The 26,035-nt window shown below is 42.5% G+C and overlaps 1 protein-coding gene across 3 annotated transcripts in view; it reads left to right on the top strand.

The window, feature by feature from the left end:
• Positions 1–23,897, top strand: part of PARP12 (poly(ADP-ribose) polymerase family member 12) — a 27,118-nt gene extending 3,221 nt beyond the window's left edge. The window contains exons 1-8 of one of the 3 annotated variants that reach the window (XM_025198877.1): positions 4,018–4,173; positions 7,410–7,562; positions 10,001–10,121; positions 11,044–11,140; positions 12,061–12,139; positions 13,419–13,549; positions 18,187–18,338; positions 21,084–23,897. In XM_025198877.1, the coding sequence (XP_025054662.1) occupies positions 7,503–7,562; positions 10,001–10,121; positions 11,044–11,140; positions 12,061–12,139; positions 13,419–13,549; positions 18,187–18,338; positions 21,084–21,364 (921 nt within the window). In that variant the 5' untranslated portion in view covers positions 4,018–4,173; positions 7,410–7,502 and the 3' untranslated portion in view covers positions 21,365–23,897. Of the gene's footprint in view, positions 1–4,017; positions 4,174–4,724; positions 4,839–7,409; positions 7,563–10,000; positions 10,122–11,043; positions 11,141–12,060; positions 12,140–13,418; positions 13,550–18,186; positions 18,339–21,083 lie in introns of those variants that run through there. The other 2 variants (XM_014517918.2, XM_014517919.2) reach the window with 2 other exon arrangements.
• The last annotated feature ends 2,138 nt before the right edge of the window (positions 23,898–26,035 follow it).

Genomic DNA, 26,035 nt, shown 5'->3' with positions numbered 1-26,035 from the left:
TGGGGGTCTGTTGGCCCTGACAGTGGCTTGTCCTCTGGCTGTGGGGGCGAGGAGACGCTGTCAAAAGGCTACAAAGTTACAGATAGCTACATTGCAAACTAAACTATATGTGGATGTAGTTTAGCTTGCAATGTAACAAACTCACTTAATTTGTAAAAACAAAAACAAACAAACAAAAAAGGAAAAACCCATATGTGTCTAGTGTGATGCAATTCAAGTGCAAAAATGGGCAATTTTCATCATGTATACAAGCACCGTTGGTGCTTAGTCCATTGGAAGGGAAACAGAAGCAAACTTAAGAGAAATATAGACTCCCAGGAGAAACAATCTGTAACATGGAAAAGGAGGATGGAGAAAGGTGGATAGAAATGAGCAGAAAGATAACATTCAAATGTATTGAAAATGCACTGAAAAAATCCTTTGTCCTTAGAAAAGAGGGAAAAGAGAACTACAGTAAGACAATTTCTAAAAATTAAATTAATTCAATCACTTTCCCAAAGTAACTTGTTCAAATAAAATATTTCTACGCCCACTGTAACAACTGTGAGCATTGGTGATGCTTGGAGGGGGAGGGGGGTGCATGCAGATGCACGTGCACCCCCTGAGATTGGCTGTGCACTCCCTGAGAGAAGCACCGGCAGCACTTCTGGGTTGCCGCTGGTGCTGCTACCGGTGGTGGTGATTTACCTGAAATCCGACTTGTGCTTTGAGTCTGTCTTATAAGTAGAGAATGGCAGCACCAGGTAGTTTTCCTGGCTGTTCTAGCACTGGTCCTGCCTGAACTGCTTGGTCTTGCCCCAGCTCTTTGGTCCAGCCGCTTGGCCAAGTCCCATGATTCGGTGAGTTTCCACCAGTTGGGTTGGCCAGGACACAACAAAGCTAGCTGCACTTTGCTTTGGCTCAGCAGAACTGGTCTGGCTTGAGAGTCCTTCCTCAGGCTGCCTTACCTTCAGCTGAGAAACAAAGAGCAAGAAAGGATCCTTGTACAATGCTGCTCTTATGAGAATAGAATCCTTTTCCTATAAAATGATCTTTTGGGTAAGATGTTTTGCAGATTAACAATTTAAAGGTTATATTAGATCTATGTTCCACTCTCTTTTTTTTTTTTTCTCCTCCTACAAGGTCCTTTAGGAAAGCAAATATCTATGGACAAACTAGGCACAGGAACATAACCTTTAATCCTTCTTCTTCTGTTCTGTTTTCTCTATTCTACACTTTCCCTGCTTGCTAATGGCCTCTTTGCAAAGTGCAATCTACTCTTTCTTTTTAAACAGGCTGTTTTTTTTTCTATTGTCTTCTTCAAAGACTTGCTATACAGGCAGTCCTTGGACTTAAAACACAATTGGTTCCTGAAAGCCGTGTCTTAAGTCAAAACGTTGTAACTCGGAACCAATTTTCCCATAGGAAACAATGTTATAAATGGGGGATTGGTTCCTGAACCAAGGCCTGATACCCTACCAAAAATAACCCAGAATTTGGTACTCAATTTATAGATGAGTAATATAGCTACATTAATGTATTTCTATTGTAAATAGCAATCACATTGATTTGGAAGGACTTCTTTGAAGTGACTTTGCTGGACTTTTTTAAGGGTTCTTGGCTGGAGTCTTCTCAGGAGTCTTGGTTGCAGGTTTTTCTGGAGTCTCATCTGCTTTCTTAAAGAAAATGTCCAAGGAAGTTTGGACAGATGTTCTCCAGGGAGATGGGCGACGCAGCAAGCTTGTTTGCTGGCATGGTGTCAGGTCAGATCAAGCGTTGTTGTGCGGGCCGGGAGCGACCCGAGCCCTTTTCCGCACTGCACGCGGGCTGTGGCCAGCAGCCCGGGCACGCCGGGTTGGAGAGGGAAGGCCTTCGAGCTGGAATTAGGCACAGACGCTTATCAGTAGTTTTAAAGATTGTTTACTTACACCGAGATGGCAGTGGTGTAGGCTGGAAAACTTGCTTAAGTTGCGGTTACAGACAGACAAGAAAACAAAACTTGAACCTGCAGGGCACGAGGGTACGTCGCAAAGGGTTCCGGCGACGGGAAGATAAACCTGCAGGACTCAAACCCGGGTAGAAGAGCTCTGAGATCGGTCAATCCACACGAAGTTTGCTAGGCTCCGTGGGTCCGGTTCTCTTGCGCACGGGAAGGGATACGTCTGGAATCTATCGGCGATGGGGAGAGGCTAGAGGCTGATCAGACCTCTGTTGCCTGCTTGAAATGCACTGGGTCCTTAAGGATCCGCAGCGCTTAGAGATCTTCACACAGCGTGAAGTCTCCTCCTCCCTTGTTCGTGGAGTCCTCCAACTTGGGCGGAAACCACTCAAGCCTCTTATACGGCTAGCAAGCCAATCACTAGCCGCCACGTGTGAATAATTTAGAACTGGCCAATAATGGGACTCGAATTAGCATACAAATGGTGGGAACTCTTTGCAACGAGCATTCCTGTGCTGCAACAAAGAAATGCACCATGCAAAGAAAGCTTCAAATTGGCGGGAAATTCTCCCTTGCACCGGGGTTCTCTTTTGCAGCAGAAAACTCCACCGTGCAAGGAAGCTGCAATTTAGCGGGAACAATTTAGCAGTGCCGAAGCACACAAAACAAAAATCACACCCTTTGGGTTGTGACAGTTGTAAAGTCAAAACTGACATCAGGAAGTTGAAACAGTGTAAATTTACAAAGATTGTAAGTGTGAAATGTAACTTGAAATGTTGTAAGTTGCAAACTGTCTGTATTTTCTTTCTTAAGGTTATCATCATCTCTAAGTTCAATTATTGTCTTTGTGAAATAATACTTATGTCTATGTGTGGATTAGTGAATTAACTCTTCATTTTAACAAGGAGGTGATTTTTTTTTTTTTTTTTTTTTTTTTTTTTTTAAATAAAGTGGAATTAATAGATGCTGGACAGAGGTGGGGGAAATCAAAATCGCTTTGGACTTATTCCACTGGCTTCACATCCCTTGAAACTCCCCAGCGGGATCCTAGCTCTTGGGTGCTATGTCACTAGCACTGACTTTCACTGAGTGAGGGCACTGTCTTGAGCCTTTCCTGAGTTAAATTTTAAAGTATGTTCCTTTATCATCTGTAATAAAGGATGTGCTCTGACTGATAGGTCTATTAGGAACAAAGTGTTGGACTTAGTGGCCTCCAACTGTTCAGGGGCTCAAGGGGGGGATGTTAAAGTGGCCCATTGATCAGGAACTTACACAAAGCTTAAAAAGCATTAAAGTTAAAGCTGGTGAAAATAATTACTGAATATGATTTCTTGTTGGCTTGAAGAAGATACCACAGAAGTTGAGTCTGAGATTGCGGATTAGATGAATAAAGAAGAGCAGGCTGTCGAATAGTATTTCTAGCTACCGGGAAAGTTTGCTCAACCTCAAGCAATTACACTGCATTTTTTTTAAAATTAGTTTAAAAGAGAAGCATGATGGTGATAACTTTAATGCTGCCAAAAGATTAGTGGCTGCTAGGAAATAGCTGCGTTTGGCTTTGGGAGTGCTTGTAGAAGAATGAAATGTAACAGGAAATGCTCCAACAAGATCGTTCAAAGAAGGCTCCAGAACACGTTGGGTTAGTGAAGGGGGAGGAGCTCTCGACTGAAACAAGCACAGGTGTCAGGCAGTAAGAATCAAATGGGAAAGATGGATGAATACTAGTTCGTAGGAGGGTCCTTTTAGTGTGACCAGTAGAGCAGCAGTAGAGTTTATGGCCCATTTCTCAATTTTAGGGTCTGGTGGTGGCCTGCTGTACTCCTAAAATACACTCTCTGAGTAGGGACGTTGTTTTCTTTTATGCTGGTGTAGCATGTATCGTATTGTAATGTGATAAAGAAAAGAAAAAAAAGGTGACCAAACGCCAAGCATGAGAGCAAGTTGTGCTCGTGGCGTGGGGGAAGTAGTGGGCGCGGCCTGATAGCCGCGATATCGGCGGTCCCGGGGCTGATTGGCAGGGGGTGGGCGGATACAGCCTGTTTAAAAGGAAAAGCGCACGCACCAAAAAGCTGGGACCCACGCCATATCGGAGAGGCCTGATCACCCTCACTGGAGGTCCTGCGTCCACGAAATCCCTTCCCCCCCGGGACGCCCCCACCACGACCGAGTATATCATTCAACCGTGTTTAGAGCTCTCGAGTTAGCAGCGAGTTTATTCTTGAAACTGCTGTAAAGGAAACCACCTATACGAAAGTGTGAGTAAAGCATTTATTTGTTACACCGCCTCCTTGGTGTTTTCTGTCGACGAGGGAGAGACAGGAGGAGAAGGAACAAGGTCCCGTAACCCTTTTGTCCCCGGCCTGTTCGCGTAATACTTTTCTGGGTCCAACCACCCACCGTCAGGTTGGTCATGTAAGAGATGCAAGGAATAAGTAATAAAAGGAAACATACTGACCTGTGTGTGAAGAGTGGGAGACATTTGCTATAAACCTTTTCCGCCTCTACCTCCTGTTAACAGGATAGGGCACATGCGTGGTGGGAACTAGCTTCTGTTTTCTAAGCTCTACAATTTTAAATAGAAAGGATTTCCTAGCATATTTTGATGGAAAATGTGGGGGGAAGGGCAGAAACATGTGGACTTTTAGTTTAGAGTGAGCAAATTAGGTTGGCAGATTCCTTCCTCCCCTAAGTTTGCAGTTTTGATTTGACTGAGAAAGGGTTAAGTAAAGTAGTTTTTGACCCTGAGACAAGTGACTAACTCTATTTCCTGGTTTGAAGGATGGTAGGAGTGGCTTTTTAGCTTGAAAAGAGCTTGGCTGAACAGTTTAATAGGATTTCTGTAAGCTGCCAAGTCTGAGGAGGCGATTTCGGCTGAGTTTTGTTTTTAGTTTTTCTTTCAGTAAAGGAAACAAGGAAAAAGGTAAGGGATTGAATCTGGAGAGCACGTGGACTTTGTGTTGGTAAGGGTTGAGAAGAACATTTGCTGGCAGCAAGGAACTAATCTGAGCTGTCCCCTGAGAGATTGTCTTTAATGCTTCTGCTTTTCCCTGTGTGTCTTGTATAAGAAGTATGCTGTCAGAAGGGGTTCTTTGTGTGTGCAGTTATAAATGGGGTGGGGTGGGAGGATGTCTTTGACTACAAATAGAAAGGCTTTTGCTAAAAAAAGAGGCAACTAACCAAATGTCCCCCAAAATGAGACCGTTTCTTGGTAAGTCTTTGAGGGGGAGGAAGCATTTCTAACTTGTTTTTTACTTAAGTTAGCAGGTGAAGAAACTCTGACCCATTTTCACTTTCGCTTTTGAAATGCATCATTCCCACTTGAATGTCTTTTTCAAAGCCCATTGAAGTTAACATATATTGTGTGAGTTCCCTGTAATGGGATTTGTAAAGAAAATGAATTGTGATCATTATTTTAAGAGTAGGCCTTGCAGCTCTTACTGCAGGTTAAGGAGAAAAGACAACATTGGAGAAAGAAAGGACTTTGTCAAAGGAAGTGAAAGCCCAGAGTCCTCACCAGTCACTTTTAGTTATGCCTCTTAGTTCCTGGATTTTTTCAGACTGGACCTTTGTCTTCTCAGATCTTTTGTATTCAAACACAGAATGGGAACTGCACCCTTCTTTCCCCTGCCCTCCTTTTGAATATGAAAGATGGGGATGTCAAAGCCACCTAGGGTATTTGAATGTTCTGTTCCTTCCTGGTGAGTTTGGATACTCCGTTCCTTAGGTGCATTTGAAAGTCTGAGCCAGAGACTATGAATTTGTATTCTAAGCAGGTGGGTAAAAGCAATCGGGACTCATAGTAGAGATATCATCTTTTATTAGACCAACAATATTTTTGCAAAAAAAGTTCTTTAATTGCAAACTTTCAGGCACAAACTCCCTTCATCAGGCATTGGAGAAAAGATTGTAGAAGTTCTCCTGGTTAGAAATGAAAGTTCATATTTCATAGGATTTCACAGAGTAGTCAATAGATGGAAAACTCCTCTGCAGTCTGTTCAAGCAGATGGGTATGCCTTGAATGTGTAGGTGCATTAATTATAAGAAAATACAACACAAGGGATAGTGAAATGCCAAGGTTTTTGTACCAGAAATTGGAGTGGTAAAGTTAAAAGGGCTAGGGAAACTTTCTTCAAATACTATGATGAGCTGTCATCTTTGGTGACTGGCTAGACACTGCTCAATTGCTGGATGTGGTGGATAGAACTGGAAGATGTGGGCTTTATTTCCAGTTCTGTTACTGGCCTGCTGAATGACTGTAAGTCACTTCCATGCCTTGGGCTTTTTTCCCTATTTATAAAAGGAGGGGAATGGCATGCACCTCCCCTGCAAAGTGTTCTGATATCTACAGATGAAAAGCACTGTGTAAGAACTGAGTGTCATTGCCTTCTGGTAGCCAAGGTATCTGAGCCCAAGTCAAAACCATGGAGCCAAAAATACTTGAACTTGGTAGAAGTCTGGTTTAGATCCAAACTACAACATTTACTTTCATGTAATAGGTATAGCTCAATAGTCCTGACTTGCTTTCTCCCCAAATATATGTTAGAGAAAACTAGATTGGGACCCAAATTGTGGAACCTGGGGTGCATCTCTGTTAACACCACACCAAACCTATCAATGCAATAGCAACACTTGTCCAGTCCTGAGCCAATCTTATACTTCTGTGTCACTTAGCAGGTGCTTCCTCCTCTGACCAGGTGAGAAAAAAAGACAGAACTATACTCAAAATGGTCAAATATGAGCATCTCTGGACTTGAATCCACAAACTATATCATGGGGTGGATTTTGATTTTTGGCTACTCTCTCTCTCTTTTTTTTTTTTTTTTTATCAGCTAGATAGGCCAGAGTTCCAGCCTACAAAGGGCTGCTTGGGGCCCCTCATGCTCTACACATCCGCCCCCTGCCCCATGCACTGGGGGGCTGGGCGCAGAGGATGGGGGTAGCGGGTCGGGAGTTCAGGGCACTGGGTCAAGACTGGCCATTTGATGTTAACATATGGATCCTGGTATAAAAAAAGGTTGCGCTGCATGTGAAGGATGATGATGGGATGTGCATACGGAACTGGGTGGTGGTAGTGCAGGACTCTTCAAGCATGATCCTGGTGCATGGACTGGCCCCATGCCTCTTATCTGGCCTGCAGGGCCAAAAGGTTGAGCACCATTGCCCTACAACATACCTCATTTCCCATCTCATCCCAGCCTGTTGATTCTATTCCAAGTTGCCTGCTCAGGCTAGAAATGAAGTGATGAAGCTACACTTGGGGCACCCCTTGCTCATGCTCTGGAAATCAATTTTTAACATGATTAACAGTAGCAAATGGGGGCATTTTTTAGATAGATTCACCATTTCAGTTCTGGTTTTGCTGCCAGGGAATGGGGACTCAGTGGGCAGGGCCTGCTTAAGAGCATCCCTCCTTGTCTCTGTTGCTCAGCAGATGAGATTCCAGTTGAACTGTTCTTGTTAAATCTGGATATTTTTCTTTCTCTCATCCTAGAGTTCAGGAGAACACCAGTAGTTGATCTGCTCTTCCATTCTGCATTGACATCATTCTGTGCCTTTTGTCGTGAGCCTTTACTTTATTGTCCAAATGGAGTATGCCTGGTACTGGCAGGATGAACATGGAGAGTGGATTGAATATGGGCAACCGGTGAGCCTCTTCTGCCGATGTCAAACCATCTGAGCCGGTCTTTCTAGAGGGTTGTCTCTGTTTTTTTTTCCAAACAGTGCATTTTAGAAGTTGCCCAGAGGTCTTTTAGTGCTTCCTAGATATATAAGTACACTTCTGCATTTTTAACTAGCCTTCACAGCTTTGCTATCCAGCTTCCAGCATGACTGAAAATTTCCAGTTGCAGCTGGTTACTTAATTAAACAAAAAAACCCTTTTTAACAGAAAGTAAGTGCCCACTTCCCATAAAAATTTTGAATATGCTGAAAAATAATTTTACTCACAATGACATTACTATAGGTCATAGGGGTTATGGCAGGGGTGGGCAAAATATGACCCATGGGCCAGATCTGGCTTGCCAACTGATTATATCCAGCCTGCAGGTGGGTGGTTGTAAACTCATGGGATCCAGTCCACAAGCAGCCGGTGGCTCTGGCTGCTGCATGGTGCTGGGTGGGCAGGGCTGTTTGTCATGCCAGGCAGGCAGGTGGGACTGCTTCTGACCAATGCTGACATGGAGGTGTCAACTGTGGATCCAGATGGATGCCCCAATCCCCACCCAGAACATGCAGGCTGCATTCACAGATGATGCCAGCACCTGCCTAGGGCTGCTTCCAGCATACTGGGTGGGTGCTGGTGTAAGTTTTATAGATGTGTCTAGCAGGTACTGGGTTGGGGTGGGGATCAGGGTGTGCTACAGCTCTAGGCAGAGTGGGGATCGAGGTGTGTTGCAGATCTGGGTGGAGGGTGCTTCAATTTGGGGCATGCTACAGTTCCAGGTGGCGTGGGGATTGGGAAGAGAGGGTGAGAGAGGTGTGGCCTTTGAGAGGGCAACTTCTAAAATTCATTAAGTGGCCCACTAGCCAAAATAATTGCCCACCCCTGGCTTAAGGATTTTTGGTGAGTTGTTGCAGGGGGGACAGGGTGCTGACCTGGTGTAGCAAGGGTTGCTGACCTGGCCCACAGCAGCTCACCAAATCTCCCCAAGCGGCTTTTCAGCCTAAATAATTGCCCACCCCGGGTTATGGCATTTGTGCTTTATTTTCTATTTTTCTTTTGTGGGTTGTGCTGTTTGTGGACTACATCTTCCATGATACCCCACAGCCAAGGACTCCTACAATGCACTTGTTTTCTTTCCCAATGGGCTGTGTTACAAACCCTAGGTTTCCTTTGTATAGAACACTTGTATTTCTTAACGATGAGTTCTTGGAGCAGGGTATGGTACACCAACTTCACTGAGAGCATGCAATATGGCAGCATATTGGTTAGTATCGTAGGGTTAGGCCTATAATGAGTACAGTGAGAAATTTGCTACTTAAGAGGATGTAATGGTCAAATTAATTCCCCTAATTACTTCTCATAAACTTCACCTTTACAACACATTAACATTGGCCTTATAAATGTGACTACTCCTGTATGTATGTCATATTCATTGTAGTTTAGTGCCTTGCAAAATCTACTTTGTAATATGTTAATGGAGAAATACTATTTGCAATTAGCATAAACAGGACAAAATCTACTTCCACAAGAGATTGATACCCATGTGCTACCAGCATGTCAGCCCCTGTGACTGCTGACAGTGGTGCATTACAGGAGATACAGTTTGGGCCAGAGAGCTCAGCCCACAGAAGGTGTGGGTAAAATGAGGGACCCAGACTCCAACTCCTGTGAGGTTTGGTGACACCAATGTGAACGTAAATACTTCTGATTTTGTTTTTTTGTTTTTTTTGTTTTTGTTATTTCACTGAAGAGTCAAATCCTTTTGCTGAAAATTTGTTCCGATTCTAGCCACTTCCCTTCCCTGTTGTAAGCAGAAATGTGGTGGGGATGGTTGTGGTGTTGATGATATGTTCAGAAGGAGACCCCTCTCCCTCCTCATAGTTTTTAAAAATCCAGTGGTCCTTAACCCATTACCCTCATCTCTTTCCCCCTCTCCCCTTAGAGCTGATTTAAATCTGTCAATCCAGCATGATAGAAGTAAAGATGACCCTTTAGCTTGGAGGAAAACTTAAGGCTGTTCCTTAGGAATATTGGCCTTTAAAACACTATGAATTATTATTATTATTATTATTATTATTATTATTAACAATAATAATAATAAGATAATATATAAAATAAACACTATTATTGTAAAGATAATAATAAGCTTATGTCTACCTGGGTATACCCTGCCTGTTGGTCTTGCCTGTGTGAATCTGTTTTATTCATTTTATTTTAAACCTCTTTTGTGCACTTTACACTTTTCAGGTTCATAAAACCGGACTGAAAATATTTCTTTAGCTCTATGTAGTGGTTGGAGGGACATGTTAGACTGATGTCATGCAACTGTCCACTTAACGGCTATTTTAAAGTTCAAATCTTAGTCTGTCACGAGTGGACACCTCTATGGAAATAACTTTCCCATTTCTTTTGTTCTATAGAAATCGAATCATAGCGCTGCCACAATAACTTCTGAGGAACTCGAAGAGGCCTTCCTAAATAATCAGAAAAAAATGGTATTATTTAAAGCCGGTTCTCAGTATTACGAATTAAACTTTCAAGGTAAGGTTTGTTTAAGTTCTAATATACTACAATGTAATAGGCTTTTTAACATAGTTTCGTTCATGCTAACTCAAGCACTCATAAAGCACTTTTGGAGAAGTGGAGTAATGAGTGAGTATTTTTAATGTGGCCCCCTCCTTACAGCACCAATGGGACAGTAAAAGTCCTCAGACTTCAAGTTGCAATGGTACAAGTACAACTGGATGTTCTTGGGTGTGAGAAGAAATAAAGAATGCAGTAAGGCTAAAGCTGGTCACACAAATAGAGGTTTAACTGGAAAGGGAAGGAACTGCAAATCCAGAGAGACCTTTCTGTAGCACATCCCATTTCTTTAAATAGATCCAACTGGCTTTCCAGTGGCTTGAATCTCTCTACCTGACAGGAACAAAGGGAGTGTGGCTTCCAAGTATACGTAGCAATTGATGCCTCTCCTTCTGGTCTGATGCACTGCAATAGCCACAAAAATAAATAAATAAAGCTTTTCTTTTCCCCCCTCCCCATTAAACATAGTCACAATCCTGTACTGACAGGAGAAATGGACTAACAACCTAATGGATCTTTGTCTTGGTCTGAATAATTGCATAAGGAGAAAGCTATTTGGTAAGAGAAAGTGAGTGGGAAAGACACCGGGGATAACCAACTCAATCTCTGTTTGGATTGAACTTGAAAAAGTGTGCATAGAGGTAATGCAATTGGCAATAAAATGTCGGAAGTAGAAATGGAACAGGATAAAGAAGAGGGCTCCACACAGGAACAGCATAAACAGAAATGGCCCCAAAGTGTAACACTGGGGAAATGCATTTGGAGGGGGGAGGCCATGGTTAGAGCCTAGCATAGACATGTTCTATAACGTTTTCCCCCAGTGGTCAGTCTCCAGATGACCAAGGTACTTCTGATTTTTGCTGCATGAATATTTTTCCAGATATGTTCCAGAGAAATCTGCATTATCAAACTCAAAGAAAAGTCTGCAGGTGGCCAAAGTTTGTGTCATCTGGACATAGCAACAAAGGATGGAGAAGGTACTAAATAATGCATTCACTATTTAGAATTGCACTGTTAGTGTTGCTATATGAAGGTGCTCAGTGGGAAGTGCATGCTGTCTTATAATGGTTCATTTTGTATTTAATTTGCTGTCTAGATTAATGTTAGGTTGTGTTGTGGATGTGATGGTGATTGTTGTGAACTCTACACTACTTCCAGGACAGGGACTTAATGTGATGGAGTTTCTGGCCTTCAGATAGCTAGGGGCTTTTCTGGGGTAGTCCCCAGTGACCTTGTTCAAGAGCTTCTGTGGTAGATATCCCTGGAGTGGTCTCATTGGTTAATGTCTTGGTTTGGAGCAACACATGTTGCTGTATTACAACTCTTTACACAATGCATTTGGTAATGGAGTTCCAGAAACCTCAAAACATTTACTGAGTCAGCAGTGCAAACTATGTTCACTGAGATTAAAACAAACAAAAAAATCAATCATTTATAGAAAGGCTACTAATTTTATGCTAGATGTTAAGTCACTGCTAATGGATGGTGTTGGGAAGAAACTTTCATGATAGAATAATTCATCTGACTGTAAGCTGTCTCTGAGATAGCATTGCTCTCATCTGCCATGTCAATTTTTCTTTTTATCATGGCCATGTAGAGATGGCCTCCTGATTCTTCTGGCATTCTAGCAACTACTGTGGAGCTCTGTCTAAAAACATTGCCAACCACACATGAAGTTTAAGCAGCTTCCCTGCCTTTGCTACCTTCTCTAACCAGTATTTTTAATGCTTATTATAGAATGCCATTATAATATGCTTGATGACTGTAAACGTCTAGCTTGTCTCAACAAGGTGAAAAGTTAAGTGGCGTGAAAAGTGACTATTGGCATTCATAGCAAGCTCTTGGAGCATGACTGACATGAAAGTAGCAGAGCCTTATGAATTTTGTCTGCAAACAGGCAATCAAGGACTGCAGCTCCAGGTTGCCCGTTTCCTCCAGACTGGGACCTCTCAGCTCTGCCTGACGTAGGATACAAGGTAGTTCTTTTCACTTAAGTACTGTATGCATGTAAGAGTTTATTTTTTCTTGGTTATTATGATATGTTATGGTGTTCCCAGCTTTCAAAAGAGTTGCTAGAAAACTGAACTATAAACTGGAACAAAATTGCCAGTTGATTCATCTGAGAAGGCTCAGGGAAGACTTGGTGGCAGCCTATAAGTATATAAGGGGTGGGCATCAGGAACTGGGAGAATGTCTGTTCACCAGGGCACCCCAAAGGAAGACGAGGTCTAATGGTCACGAACTGCTGGGAGACTGTTTTAGACTGGACATAAGAAAAAACTTCTTTATCATGCGAGTCTCCAAAGTCTGGAATAGACTCCCCTACCTCCCCCCAGCAGTGGTGCAAGCACCTACTCTGGACATGTTCAAGAAATGTTTGGATGCTTACCTTGCTGGGGTGATCTGACCCCAGCTGACTTCCTGCCCTTTGGGCAGGGGGCTGGACCCGATGATCTTGCAAGGTCTCTTCCAGCCCTAATGTCTATGAATTTGAAGTAGACACGTGTCCATTGGAAACTAGCTGATGGCTACTTCATTCCACACGAGTGCACTACTGAACAATTGTCAGATAGTAATGACTTGGGTTGCTATTGATCTGATTTGGATGCTAGTTGATTGAAGCTCAGGATTTCTCCAAGGTACTTTGTCCTTCTCCACCTGCCTTCCCTCCAGGCATTTTTTTTTCTGAAGAACTTATTTTTAATACAGAATTGTGCAGTATGGTGCGTTTTAAAGGAGTATCATGAATTCACTTGACATTATTATAGAAAGATCTGTATCTTAGTGACCTAAACCTCATGAGGTTTTTAAAAAAAACCCCAAAAAGCTTCCCCAATGGTTACAAGGTTGTATAAGTAATTTGCTACAATAAAGTTGGGCACATCTATATAGAGAAGCTAGTGTGGAGACACAGAATAGCTTTCTGCACAAGCACACTTATTCTGCACAAATAGCATAGAAGCTGTTTTGTGCAGCTTAGCTTTAGGTTATTCTCCAGTAATGGCCCTCTTGATTCAGAATAATGCTAACTTCTCTATATAGAAAAGCCTCCAGGGTTAATATTTTACAGCATGTGTAGAGGTGGGCAGAGGCAGAAGACTGCTAATAAATAAGTAGAGATAGACTGTGGGAAAATTTGACTTTTGATTGTAGCTTCAGGGTGGTCCACATCTCATGTGATGTAGCTGGAGGGATAGAGGGTGGGTAACTAAGAATGCTCTAACTCCTTGAATTCTTTGTATTGAATACTTTCAGCTGGTAGATGTCAGTAGTACTGCGAGTGAATACATGCGAATCAAGGACCTATTTGAGAAGACAATGCAATGTTATTATATCCACAAACTGCAGAGGATTCAGAACCCATCACTGTGGCAAGTTTTCCAGTGGTTTGTATCCACTTTTAATTCTTTTTCCTGGTGCTAGTAGAGCCATTTTGATAATTTTGGGGCTGCTTCTTCTCATGGATTCCCCCTGGTGCCAAGCAGGACAAATATTTCTCTCCTCTTACCCAAATGTAAGTTGTGGTGAATCAAGATTCCTTTTATTCTCTTCTCCATGAGCACGTAGTTCTGGGTTTGTTTGTGACTATTGATCGAGGGTTTTACTAAAGGTTTTCGCCAAATCTTTGCAAGTCATTCCTAACTTTAGTTTTATAAAACACATTCATGACACAGTTGATTAAGTATGGTTTCATGGCTTTTCAAGTTCTCCCATTTGAAAAGGATTAAGTTCCTATCTGCCTGTTTCTCTACAGCTAAATTTTGTGTTTGGATGGATTTGTGTTGGTCCACTGGAATTAGAAATTGGGACTTGAGTTACGCTATTTCCATTTTTTACTTCCTCCAACTAAATGAAGTGGGGTGAAGAAATAGTGGCCTTTCCAGTGGAATTTCTCGAAACCTTTTCATTCAGTATGGAGTAAAAACAAGGCTTCAACATCACAAGAAAATGGAGGGAGGCTGACCAATCTTCCGCTTCCTACCTTCATTAGAATAGCTGATAACTTGGTTGTTAAAGCACCTGCCTGGGATGAGGGAGAGCCAGATTCAAGTCCCTGCACTGCCTAATTAAGAGGGCCTTGACTTAGCCCTTCCATATCCCAAATGACTGGGATATTTATTGCTCTGGCATAGGGTATTTGACTTCAGGTATGGACAGATGTTCATTTGAAGGATTCCAAATCCTGCTATGATTTGAAATGTTTCAAATTTGCAGTGCTTTGGTACTGTGGAGATGTGCGTATAGGGGAAGCAGAGGACTGAGCAAACCCCTACTCCATTGGACATACAACTCCACTGGAAATTATGCATTGCATGAAGCACTTCAGATTTTTTTTTTTTTTCCAAGGGTTGTATCTGAAACAGTTTGGACATTTTTAAGTGCTTGATCAGGCATAAATATCTGCATCCATGCTATTTGTAGCATTTCAAAGGCACTTGGAGTTCTTTAAGCCAAGTACCTGTCCATACCCGTGGATAGAAATTCCATCTTGGAGTTTCTAGAAACATTTACCAGTGGTGGTTGTAACAGAATCAGTGTTCCTGCAAAAGGCTAGTTTAGCCAAATTGGTGCTGGTCATTGGGAGAAGTTCATTTTGTCAATACATGACCCAGTTCTACCAGTGAATTTCTCCTAACGTTGTTGAAGCTTGAAATTCCTTTGTGAAAAACAACCTAATATCCAGATGGAGCGAGATAAATTTACATAAAGGCTTGATTGATTGAAAGGCTGGTGGGATGAGTGGAATTGGGATATGTGCATTATTTTTTTTAAGCAACAGGGAAAAGGAACTGGAAAGATGATAAATCAAGACAACAGGAAATTTCTGCTGTATGTTTATATGTTGGGGGAGGGAAGGAATTCAGCTGCATCAATGGATACCTAAAGCAGCAGAGCTTCAGATGATCTTGACATGCTTATTAACTTGATCATTAAGTTTTTTAAAACAAGTATGATGGTTCTAATAGGAAAAATGGTCTAGGAACAGGTGTTGCATTTGTCCCAGGACACTGATGTCATGGGATTGATGTATACACACATCACCCTTCTAATTGGGATTTAGTGAGTGGCTGAATCCACTGCTGCTTTCCTGCCATTGATTCAATGATGCAATCCTAGGATAACTAGTCAGATACTTTGCAATGTACTTCTTATATTGTAAACTTTTTTTTTTTTTTTTTAACCCTGGGACAATGGATATGAATATTTGAATGACTGCACTTTGCCCCAGGATAACATGGTTTATCCTGGGACAAAGTCGACCCCTGTTTGTAGCCTTGAACAAAGGAATCCGAAAACTTGTAGGTCCTGGAGGCCATGTTGGGAGGAATTAGTGCCTGAAAGCACACCTCTGAAAGGGTGCACGTGGAAGTGTTTCAAAGTTGCACTTCAGCTGTTAGCCTGTTGGCATTATCCCTCCAGGAACTGAGCAAGCATGCACATGCTGGAGTGGGCTTAGCATGCTCACCATCTCAATTTTAAAAATAATTCTCTATCCTCTCCCCCTCAAAATAGCACACAGCATTTCAGGAAAACTGCTTGGTACTAGCATTCCCAGGTAAAGCTCCTTTGGGAAGGGTTTGGCTAAAATGTCAAAGTGTCTTTTTCCAGTTACTTGGAAGGCGCATCCTGGGATGGCTGATGGAGAGGCAGAGGCTCATAGTGTCTAAGCAAGTAAGGGCTAAGTAGACATTCTGAACTTGGTTTTCTTGGCTTTATAGAGAAGAATATTTTAGCAACTTGAAGGGGGAGATAAGGGAGAGAGCATGGAGGACATGATCTCTATAAAAGTCAGCTTGTTTTACTCGTACTTCTATGGACAGTGAAAGCATGAACCAAGGGCCAGGGAATTAAAAAGGGTCAGCAAAATGCTCTGGAAGGGTCTCTAAGGGGTAAAGGATGAGAAACTATTTGCTCAGCCCAGTCAGGTCCAGGGACTAAGGATAAACAAGGAGTCTGAATGGGTTATATTTTGCTTAAGGATTATTTTCTCCTGCCTGAAGCTTGACATAATTTGTAAGGGCTTTTCTTTGAGCGTGATGTATGTGTTGTGCTTTTGCATATTTGAGGGGCAGAAGTGAAGCTTGTGTGTGCTGTGAAATTGGATGGAATTATAGGAAGCAATGAAGGTTTCCATGTCTGGAAACCGTTATATCCGTTAGGGCTACATTGCCAGTCCTTATTCTGGATACTTCAACAACGAGCAACTTTGTAAACATTTTTTAATGTTGGTAGACTTTATCAAAGTCTGCTTCAACCAATTTTTACAAAGCTCTTTGAACCTAAGTATACAAATTGGTGAGATTACCTGAGCCGTAAAACTCTGATCTGGATTTGAATCTAAACTTTAAGCATGCTCTAAACTTGTGACATCTGGGATTCTTGGTTCTAGCTTTGTTTTGAGTCAAAGAAAAATGTTGAACTCACTGAATCCCAGCATTTCCTCCTCCCTTCGTAGCAGGGAGGGTGGGAGGTGGGATCTGAATGGCAAATGCAGCATAGTCTTCAGCTTAACACCAGTTTCTTCCAGGGTTTGGACTTAAAATTGTGTGTTAATAAACATACAGATGCTGTTGTTCTGCTGGCTAACATGAGGTGGTCGGCAACTGAAAGCTGCCTAAAGGAGACAAATCTTTTCTTCTTCAAAATACTTTCTATAAATAATAGAATATACACAGAGGGCTCTAAACCCTCCTTGGATCTGGACCTATAACTAACAATGATAGGGGTGGAGTTGTAATTGGTAGGTGAGGAATACAAAGATGATTGCCTTGGGTGGAAAAAAAAATTAGGCAAGCTATTTCAACTAGCTGGATGGAAAATTAGAACAACTACGGAGGATATTGCATTTCTACCTTTGAAATCAAATGTGAAAAAAGGCAAATCTAAACGCGTTCTGTAAAAACCTTGGAAAGGTTACTAAAACTTTCCTGATTCATTCGATTCACACTGTTTCATGCTGAAGTTGCTTTTCAGGACTTCATCAGAGCTGGAACCATTTTGCAGTATGCATGTGTATGGTACCCAATGTAAAGGAAGAACCTCTGTCTAGTTGGAGAGGGGAATGTGTGTGTGATGAGGCCAAATTCCTTTAATATATTTCATACCTGCTAAAATGACTTTTGTAAGGATAGAATTGAGCATCTCAATATGGCAGAAAACAATCAACTTCTGATAAACAGAGATCTGTACTTTTTTCTTATTCTGAGTGGTGTCTTCCTATCTTGATGGCTAGGATTTTATTTTTGCCTTAGTCTAGAAAGAGCAAGCTGAAGCTTGTCAGACTGAATGGCCGCCTAGAAGGTTAACATCCTTAGCAGGGCTGAGTCAGGCTGTACATGTATCTGTGAGATGCTCTATTAAGAAGGCAAGCACTATGTCATGAATAAACCAGGTCTGTATTCTGCAAACTGGGTTGCATGTCACAGTTCATCCTTGTGTGAGGTCAGAAAGATGGTTCTTTGAACGGGCTTGCCTAGTCTGGTTCCAGTACCTTTAGAGAGCTGGTTCAGTCAGGGTTGGATGGTGGTCCTTCTCTCACTGTTTTAAGCTAGAGATCTACCCAATACCCTGATATGGGGGTTGTACCATCACTCATGAGAACACTAATGTGAGTCTTGAGCAACAGTTGCATTGGCTTCAAGGTAATTCTCCTCTGGGCATATTGTTACACATTCATAGTGTAAGGGATCCATGGGTTGCAGGAACAAAACTTGCCATCAGTTCTGTATGCTCTCGTCTCCTGTCATCTCTGGAGAGTGATCTTTATTCCTTATTTTCTTTCTTCGTATTTAATATGGTGAAGAAGTAGGCAGACTGGTGTCTTGGTGTTAGCCCTGGTTGATCAGGAACCCCCTGGAAGTGGTGGGCTGAGTAATGCTAAGATTAAACCCAATATCTTTGACCAATTTCCAACTTTGATGTTTAAGTTTCATTTGCAACATTGACTAGCTCCTTTCTCCACTCATAAATGGATGGGGGGGAGGGTGTATTCAGCTGCTGATTTCAATCTTTTTATCCCTAGGCAAAAGGAGCAGATGAAGAAGATCAACAGACAGGAGGATGTAGATGAGAGGCTCTTGTTCCATGGAACAAATACTTCCCATTTGCATGCAATTTGTGAGCAGAACTTTGACTGGAGAATCTGTGGGGCTCATGGAACAGCCTATGGAAAAGGTAGATGTTCATAAACAGCTTATGTATTGTGAACTTCAAACACTCACCAGAATGTTGTGGCATGCTCTAGTACCAAACAAGTCCATTTCCTATGGACTGGGCTTGCTTCTGTTGCCTTGCATCTGTTATAGCTGTTCACATTAGTTCAGGATGTGCAATGCTAACAAACAGGTAGCAGTTTATACCCATTTTGCAAACATTAAAAGACCATATGAAATGAAGGGCAATTGAAACAAACTGCTTTTTCTAACTTAAAGGACTTAGTCTTCCTCCTTGAACTTAATCATTTCAGCCTTGCTCAGCAGAGGATCTTTAAAGCAATTGCGCTTAATGTTGTGCACACAAAAGTCTTCCTTTTTTTAGCAAGGTTGTTTATCTGCTTTTCAGTTTGGCACATCCAACCCTACCTCTTTTGCACTGGTGTTTTTACTCTCAGATGCAAGTTCAGTGAATGGTGAATCACCGCGGTCCATGTAACTTGGCTAAAAGTATCAGGAGTTCCAGTGATGACTTAATTTAAACACTGTTGCTATTGGCCTTTGTGGTTTTTTTCTGTGTTTCTCCTTAAACTCTAATGCTGTCATCATGGTCTATGATGACATAAGATCCCATTTTTGGAGTATTAACTCCAGCATTTATAGTTGACCGTATTTTCTTACCTGTGGTAATATAGAAAGAGATCCCTTTCATAGGAGCCTTTTTTTTTTAAATCCACACAAAGAAATTTTGAGGTATCCGGGTGTTCTCTTTCAGTGCTGTTCATATGGGCCTCTTGTGTCTCTCATTGGAGTCTATAGAAGTTTGGACACTTGCTAGGCTCTACACAGAACTGGGTTTGGCCAAAAAACTTTCTAAATGCAGCTACTTTTTGGAGTACTTTTGCCAAAGTGAAAATTTTCAATAGGGGCAGGGGAAAGAACAACATCAAAATCAGCCAAGGTCTGGTCTAACGTAAATAAGTTGGGGTTTTTTTTCCCTACTTTTACCAAATTTACACAAGTTCAATGCCAGTGGGGATGCAATTATCCTGTAGTTTATTCCCCTTCCTGTATAGAAGTAAACATTTCTAGTATTATTGAGGCCACATTCAGGGTTGTACTGCTTTTGACTCTTAAGCTAGGTACAGGTGTTCAAAAAGTTTGAAGCAGAATTGATCTAAGTTGCACGGTTTTTTATAAGTGGCATACTTTAGATCGGTAGTGAACAGAATACACATTCTCCTGGGAGGGTGGAAATCTTAGACTGGGTTCTGCCATTTTTAAACCAGTCTGTATGTGCCGAACTTCTGTTCTGTTATGCGTATACACTGGCTTCCAATCACTTACACCAGTAAAATTGTAATGTCTGTACCTGGACTTAGTGCTTCAATTAAGAGCAGGATGTGGCCCATGTGTTTTTAGAGTAGAATGCATGTTATTAAGCCAAACAATTGTTGCATTACTTAAGCTATGTCTGTAGTGTCATAGAGGTGTGCCTGGACAAGACTGCCAACCCAAGAAAACATGTTTTACTGATGTATGTTTTACATAATGTAAATGTAACCCTTCTGTTAGGCTCTGAACACCATTAACAAGGGCTGGTTTAAAATTTAAGGGCCTTTTTAGATGCGTGTGCAAGACAGCGCTGGGCACTTTTGAAAGCAACCGGCTCTGCCTTGTATGCATTTGTATAAAGAGCAAAATGTGCATCAGTGATGAGAAAATGGCAGCGGCGCACTTTTGAACTAAAACCCATCAAAGGTGTTTTTGTTCAAAAGCATGCTGCTGCCATTTTTTCAGCGCTGATGTGCATTTCACCATTTATACAAATGCATGCGACACAGCACCGTGTGTGTCAGGTCATGTGCAGAAGAGCAGACTTGATTTAACTGAGCCTTCTTGAACGTGCCAGAGATCTGGTGTGTCACAGCACAAAAGCGTGTGTGTTTAAATGCCCATTGGGTTTAACATTAATGTTTTAACAGTTTTTTACTTGACTGCAAAAATGGTTTTGGAACATGCTGACCCCATCTTGGGAGTCTCTTATTTGCCCCCACACCCTGACATCTCCAACCATGCCCTGCAGCATGCTGCCCCCACCCCAGCCCACTCCTCAACCTTACCCCCACTGGCTGTGCAACTCTGCCCTAACCTCACTGTCCCACTCCCCGTCCTGCTCAGTGCCTCAGACTGCGCAGTGCTGCCTACCTTCAAGGCAAGTAGGCAACAGGATGCAGCAGCAGCACATGGGTGGGGGCTAGGGGTCTATGGAAGCTCCTGTGGACCATAAAGCCCTGAGGTACAGCAGCCCACTGGCATTGCCTGCCTAGGGCTCCCCTCTCCTGCATCCCCCCATGAGGTTGCAGCAGCATCAGCTTACTGCAGACTTCTTGCCCGTGTTCCCCTGCACTGCACCACCTCAGTGTTCCTTAATGCCCCCTCCCCTACCCCCCAGCAGGGGGGGGGTGTGTGGGGGGGGGTGCACTCCACAGTTTGAAAACCTCTGGTCTACATGATTGCAGTCATGTACTGTTTGATTTGTAGTGTAGACACATTGTCTATATAAAAAGCTTTGGGTGAGAAGGGGGTTTAGTTTTAGCTAAATACTATTAGATCTTGGTCATATTGGAGAAGAGGTGTATAGTGCATTAAAAGGCACTTGTTAAAATGTTTCAAATAAAAATATCAATGGTTAATACTTGGATTTTTTTTTTGTAGAAGAATCTAAAGACTGCATTCTTATCCATGCCTGTTTTCTGATTCCTAGGAAGCTACTTTGCCAAAGATGCTCATTATTCCCATGGATATTGCGACCCAAACAGTAGCCACAAGACCATGTTTGTAGCTCAAGTGCTAGTGGGAGACTTTGTTCAAGGAAGTACAGAGTACCTGCGGCCTCCTTCCAAGCCAAACAAACCAAACCACTTTTATAACAGCTGTGTTGACAATTCAGAGTGTCCCTCGGTTTTTGTCATTTTTGAGAAGCATCAGATTTATCCAGCCTATATAATAGAATATGTTGAAAGGAGCAGTTGTGTGATCTTGTAAGGGACAGCAGTGGTTTATCTAAATGGCAACACTGACATGATTTTACACGTTTCACATTTTTAAGAATATAGACTATATTTTAGTAGATTGTTGTGACAGACTCTTTTTTTGGATGTTTAAAAAAAAACTTGATTTGCAACCAAATGGAAGCAGCCAACCTCAAAAGAGTGAAGTCTTGGTATGTGGCTAATTACACATGACTAATACAGCACCGGCTCTCAGCTATGTTGGTGGGTTAGAGAGAGATGTAGGTGACGAATGCAGGGGAGAGCACGTGCCCCACTGTCGTGCAACTGAGTATCACAAACTGGAAAAGACTCCTAACATGCAGCAGAGATGATGCTAGTCTTTCCTGCCTCCAGAAAAAGACTAGCACCTACACTTGTTATACATCGAGCCACAGCCATTGGTGCATATGTAGGTCTGCTCAAAGGAGAAACAAAACATGCATTAACTTCTTACTTCATTGAAGTTCTATATTGGGAAGTTTTTACCATGTGTTTTTTCTTCTCACCCTTGCTGTTCTAGTTAGGTCAGGATTCCTCCCATAAGAAGAAACATGCACCATCCATAGGCCAATTTCCAGGACATCTGAGTCCTAAAAACAGATTAGAATAACAGACGACAGCACTATTCTGTCCCAGAAGACTGGAAGATTTGTTGGTGTTTCCTTGAACTGAGGCAAGTGGTGGCATCTGCGACTGTGTCAGGAGCAGATGTCAGATTTGTGACATTGTTCACATCCCAGGGATGGCCAGAAGCTGAACCACTGTTTCCTTGAAATCTTTACTCCAATTCATTTCTACCATTGACAGAGACTGTCCTTTTTAAGAACACTATCCACTCTTTTGAATGGAAAAGCCAAGTTGTTCTATAACAACTAACAATGTAGCTGGCACAATTACTTTTTCTATTGATCGAGGAGAATCCTTAGAAAGGATTCGAGCCTGAGACCAAAAGGATTCATGACTTCATGGCCTGTTTCAATATTCAGTGCTCAAAAGCTTAATTTGGAATAGCACCAAAGATTGGATTCGGTAACATAATTCCAATTATATCCTTTATACTATAATTTTTTGTTCTTGGTTTGAGAAGACCAAAGAACTGTAGTTTGGTTTAGTCTGTTTTTTAAAATTTTTTCCTTTTTATTTTATTTTTTTTTCTTCTTCTAATCCTTGCCCTACCCCTTTTTTATCTTCTCCTCTTTTTTTATCTTTTAACTTTCATAACAGAATAACAGACAACTGCTTTTTGGTTTGACATGGAGGCCAGGATGGTTCCCTCCCTCATCCTTCCAATCATTTCATTTTAGGTTAGAAGGACCACAAATATTTAAGTTGGAAACCCAATGACTCCTAATCATAATTGCATGCAATAAAACACCACTAAGATGGTAAAGCCAAGTCCTTGAAAACCAGGAGAAGTCAAAATTACTGGTTACATAGACAACTTGGCCAAATTTTGGGCAGTTCCATAGTCCATCCCTGCTGTTGAACTGAAAATGTATGCAAAGTAGTAAGCAATTTGCATGCATATTTTAAACAGCTGCATGAAATTTGGCAGCTATGAACAGGGAGAATATTTACTCTGTATATAAGAGGCAATAGACAAATTAGGGAAATTTTCTTTTTTTTAATTTATAAAATCTACTGCTAAACTTGCTTATTGCAGAGGGCTTTTTAAAATAAACAAATATCAAGTTATAAAACCAAATGTGACCCTCACGAACTAGTCAGTTTACTCTTTAAAACTACTATAATGGGAGATGACTGCATGTATGGTTTGTCCAGTCTTCATCCTCTTCCCTCCCAGAACAGATTTACAATTCCCAGCAAGTACAGTTGTTGTGTTGAGTGGAACTACTCATGAGCAGGGATCCTGGTTTTCTCTGACTTAAAGAATACCCAATTTTTTATTTTATTTGTTTATTTTTTTTAACTGAAAAGTAACCCCAACCCCACACTTTTCTTTGATGTAAATGAAACAACACTGATCTATACCAGGATCCCTGCTCATGAGTAATTACTTGCATAAGGGTCCAATCCTGGAAATCTTTGGTTTCTGATCTGGCAAACATGCATGCTCTTGCTTAACTGTACAACTAGGAGCAGCCCTAGTAAAATCAATGGGTGCACCCCCACATGCAAGCACATGCGCTCGCAGCAGCTCAAATAGAAGTGGTGCAAATTTGAGCTGGGGCTTTCTGCCTCAGCGCACAGGCCCGGATGTGCACTTTGTTGTGGAGCAAATTGTGGCACTTGGGGCAAAATAACCCAGCCTGGCTTCTCCTGGATCTGCACCTAGGGGGAGCTAGAGCCTGTGGTGGCCCCAGCAGTATAAAAACATTCCCTGGCCAGCAGCTTGGGACTACTTGTCCTCAGGAGTTTCTGAGGCCCAGTCACTCGGTGTCTGTGGACACTAGCCCCTTGTGTCAGCTAGACTGCTGAAGCACCATCCCAAATTCACTTTTTAAAATACCCCCAAATCTACAGTCTTCCACAATTAGAACAAAAGGGTGGGGGGGATTGATCAGTTGGGCAATGTTTTATTGCTATATCTACAATGTTAAAGCAATTTGGAAGCCTACCAGTGTCTCAAGCGTCATAATAAAAGAAATCCTAAATATCTATATGTTTTAATGTTTGCTTTTGGTTTCCTTATCACGTGGTGGGTGCGTGATTGGGGGGGATGTGGGTGGGTGTGGAGGGAGGTGGGGGTTTGCGGGTCAGTGTGTGGGTAGTTGTGGGGGGACTGTGGGTGTAGGGGCTACTTAAGAGGGGTGGGTCCCCTGCCCCCCACAGGGCAGAACCCCCGCCCCAGCACATAGACTACCCTGCCTCCAGGGTCCCAGCTCCCCTGCATGGCTACAACTCCACCCCCCCACCCCCAGTTTCCCCTGTTGGTCTCCAGCCCCCTGCTCATTCCCTGCTTGTCTCCAGCCTTGGGAGGCTGGAGATGAGCAGGAGAATGACCGGAAGGCTGGAGACGGCAGGGGAAGTCTCCAGCTCATCTTCACAGGCTCGTCTCCAGCCTCCTGCTCATTCCCCTGATCATCTCCAGCCTTAGAGGCTGCTACTAGTGCCGGTGAGTGTGGGGAGGAGGCAGAGGGCATGAACGGGGGGCTCGGGAATGAACAAGGAGTTGGGGCCAGGTGGGGCTTCCCCCACGGTCCCCTCCCCCCCCTCCTCCAGCCCCCCAACCCCCTACTTACCTGGCACGAAGCTGGGTCCAGGTCCTTGCAGCTTGTGCTACTGCCTGCCCCACATGGGCAGGCAGCATGCTTCAGCACCAGGGAAAGGGCCAGCCATAGAAACGCTCTTGCTGGCTACCAGCATCTCTGTGGAGGACCAAGCCTCCGGTTGCTTTAGGGTATGGTTCGGGACTGTGCCCTGCCCTGCTTTTTTTTCCCACCAGGGTATTGTTTGACCCCTGGAGCACGGGGAACATTTGTTTCCATACGTGTCTCTTGCAACATCTCAAAGGGGTTTGAGACGCTGCAAGAGGCACGTGTGTGCTCGTTTGGATGCGCCCAGTAGGGCTACTTGTGGCACAACAGAACCTGGACCGTTCCAGATAAGTTTGCAGTCTGCATAGTTTGTGAACCACCTTAAGGACAAGCTACTTAAATGGTTCCTGTGGATTTTAATTCAAGGGACACTGATTCTCCAATCAGCTGGACTTCATTAGCAGTCCTACATAACTGCCTGGAGAAGAGGTACTTGCTGAAATAAAAGCCATAGCAAACAGCTGGAGCACCTCAGCAGCCCTGTGCTGCTGCTTCTGGCTATGCATACCCCAGATACTTAGCAAGCTCTTATCTTTGCAGGGGGGTAAGGAACCAAACTCTGAGAAGTAGCTGGGTTCTAATGTAGCAGCTTTAAACATATGCTTAAGAGTCTGTAATACTGTGGACATGGAGGCTATACATTGTGTGTAAAACATACTTCAGTTAAAAGAAAGTTTGAATATCTTCACTAAACTGTTTATGTGAATTTCTCTCTGGCACATGTCATCAAGCACAGCAAACACTTCGGTCTGAGCCATGGCCAAGAACACAGTCTTCTTTCTTCTTGCTCTAAGTGTTCACATGTTCAGAAACTTCCTCTCCAAATATAATCTAACTTTGCCATCCAAATAATTTATAAGGAAGTTTTCTCTCTGTATGTGGTAGTGGTTTGGTTTTGTTTGTTTGTCCATTTTCTCCCTCCAGAAAAAATGGCCATATTGTATTTCTTAAATGGCATTTATTTGGATAGTTAGTTTGGAAGTATCAGAAAAATCTTTTAATCAAAAGGATAATGGAAGTGAGTTTAATGGGGCCATGCAGGCAAAAGTAAGAATGCCATTTTGTCTAGAACCTCCACATCCATCAATGCTTTCCAGCAGGCTTTCATATGGCCACTGCATCATTAGAAGTGACTCTTGCTGGATGAGATCAGCTTTTGAAGGGAGAATGTTACTTTAAGCATTATTGAACCTTTTATAAATTAGCCTTTTAATTAAATTTGATTCCTCTCTATGATCAAGGGAAATTGTTCCTGCTAAATGAGAAATATTGCTGAAACTTTGGAACCAGCGGCCTCTATCTGCAGCTCAAGGGGAGATAATGGAAAAAGCAGTTTGACCAAAACCTAAAAAAACTTAATGACACTGAAATTCAAATGGACACAA

Source organism: Alligator sinensis, unplaced genomic scaffold (genome assembly GCF_000455745.1).
Source record: "Alligator sinensis unplaced genomic scaffold, ASM45574v1 scaffold74_2, whole genome shotgun sequence".
Classification (NCBI taxonomy): Eukaryota; Metazoa; Chordata; order Crocodylia; family Alligatoridae; genus Alligator; species Alligator sinensis.
Note: the sequence above shows the minus strand (reverse complement) of the source record. Positions and strands in the feature narration are given on the sequence as shown.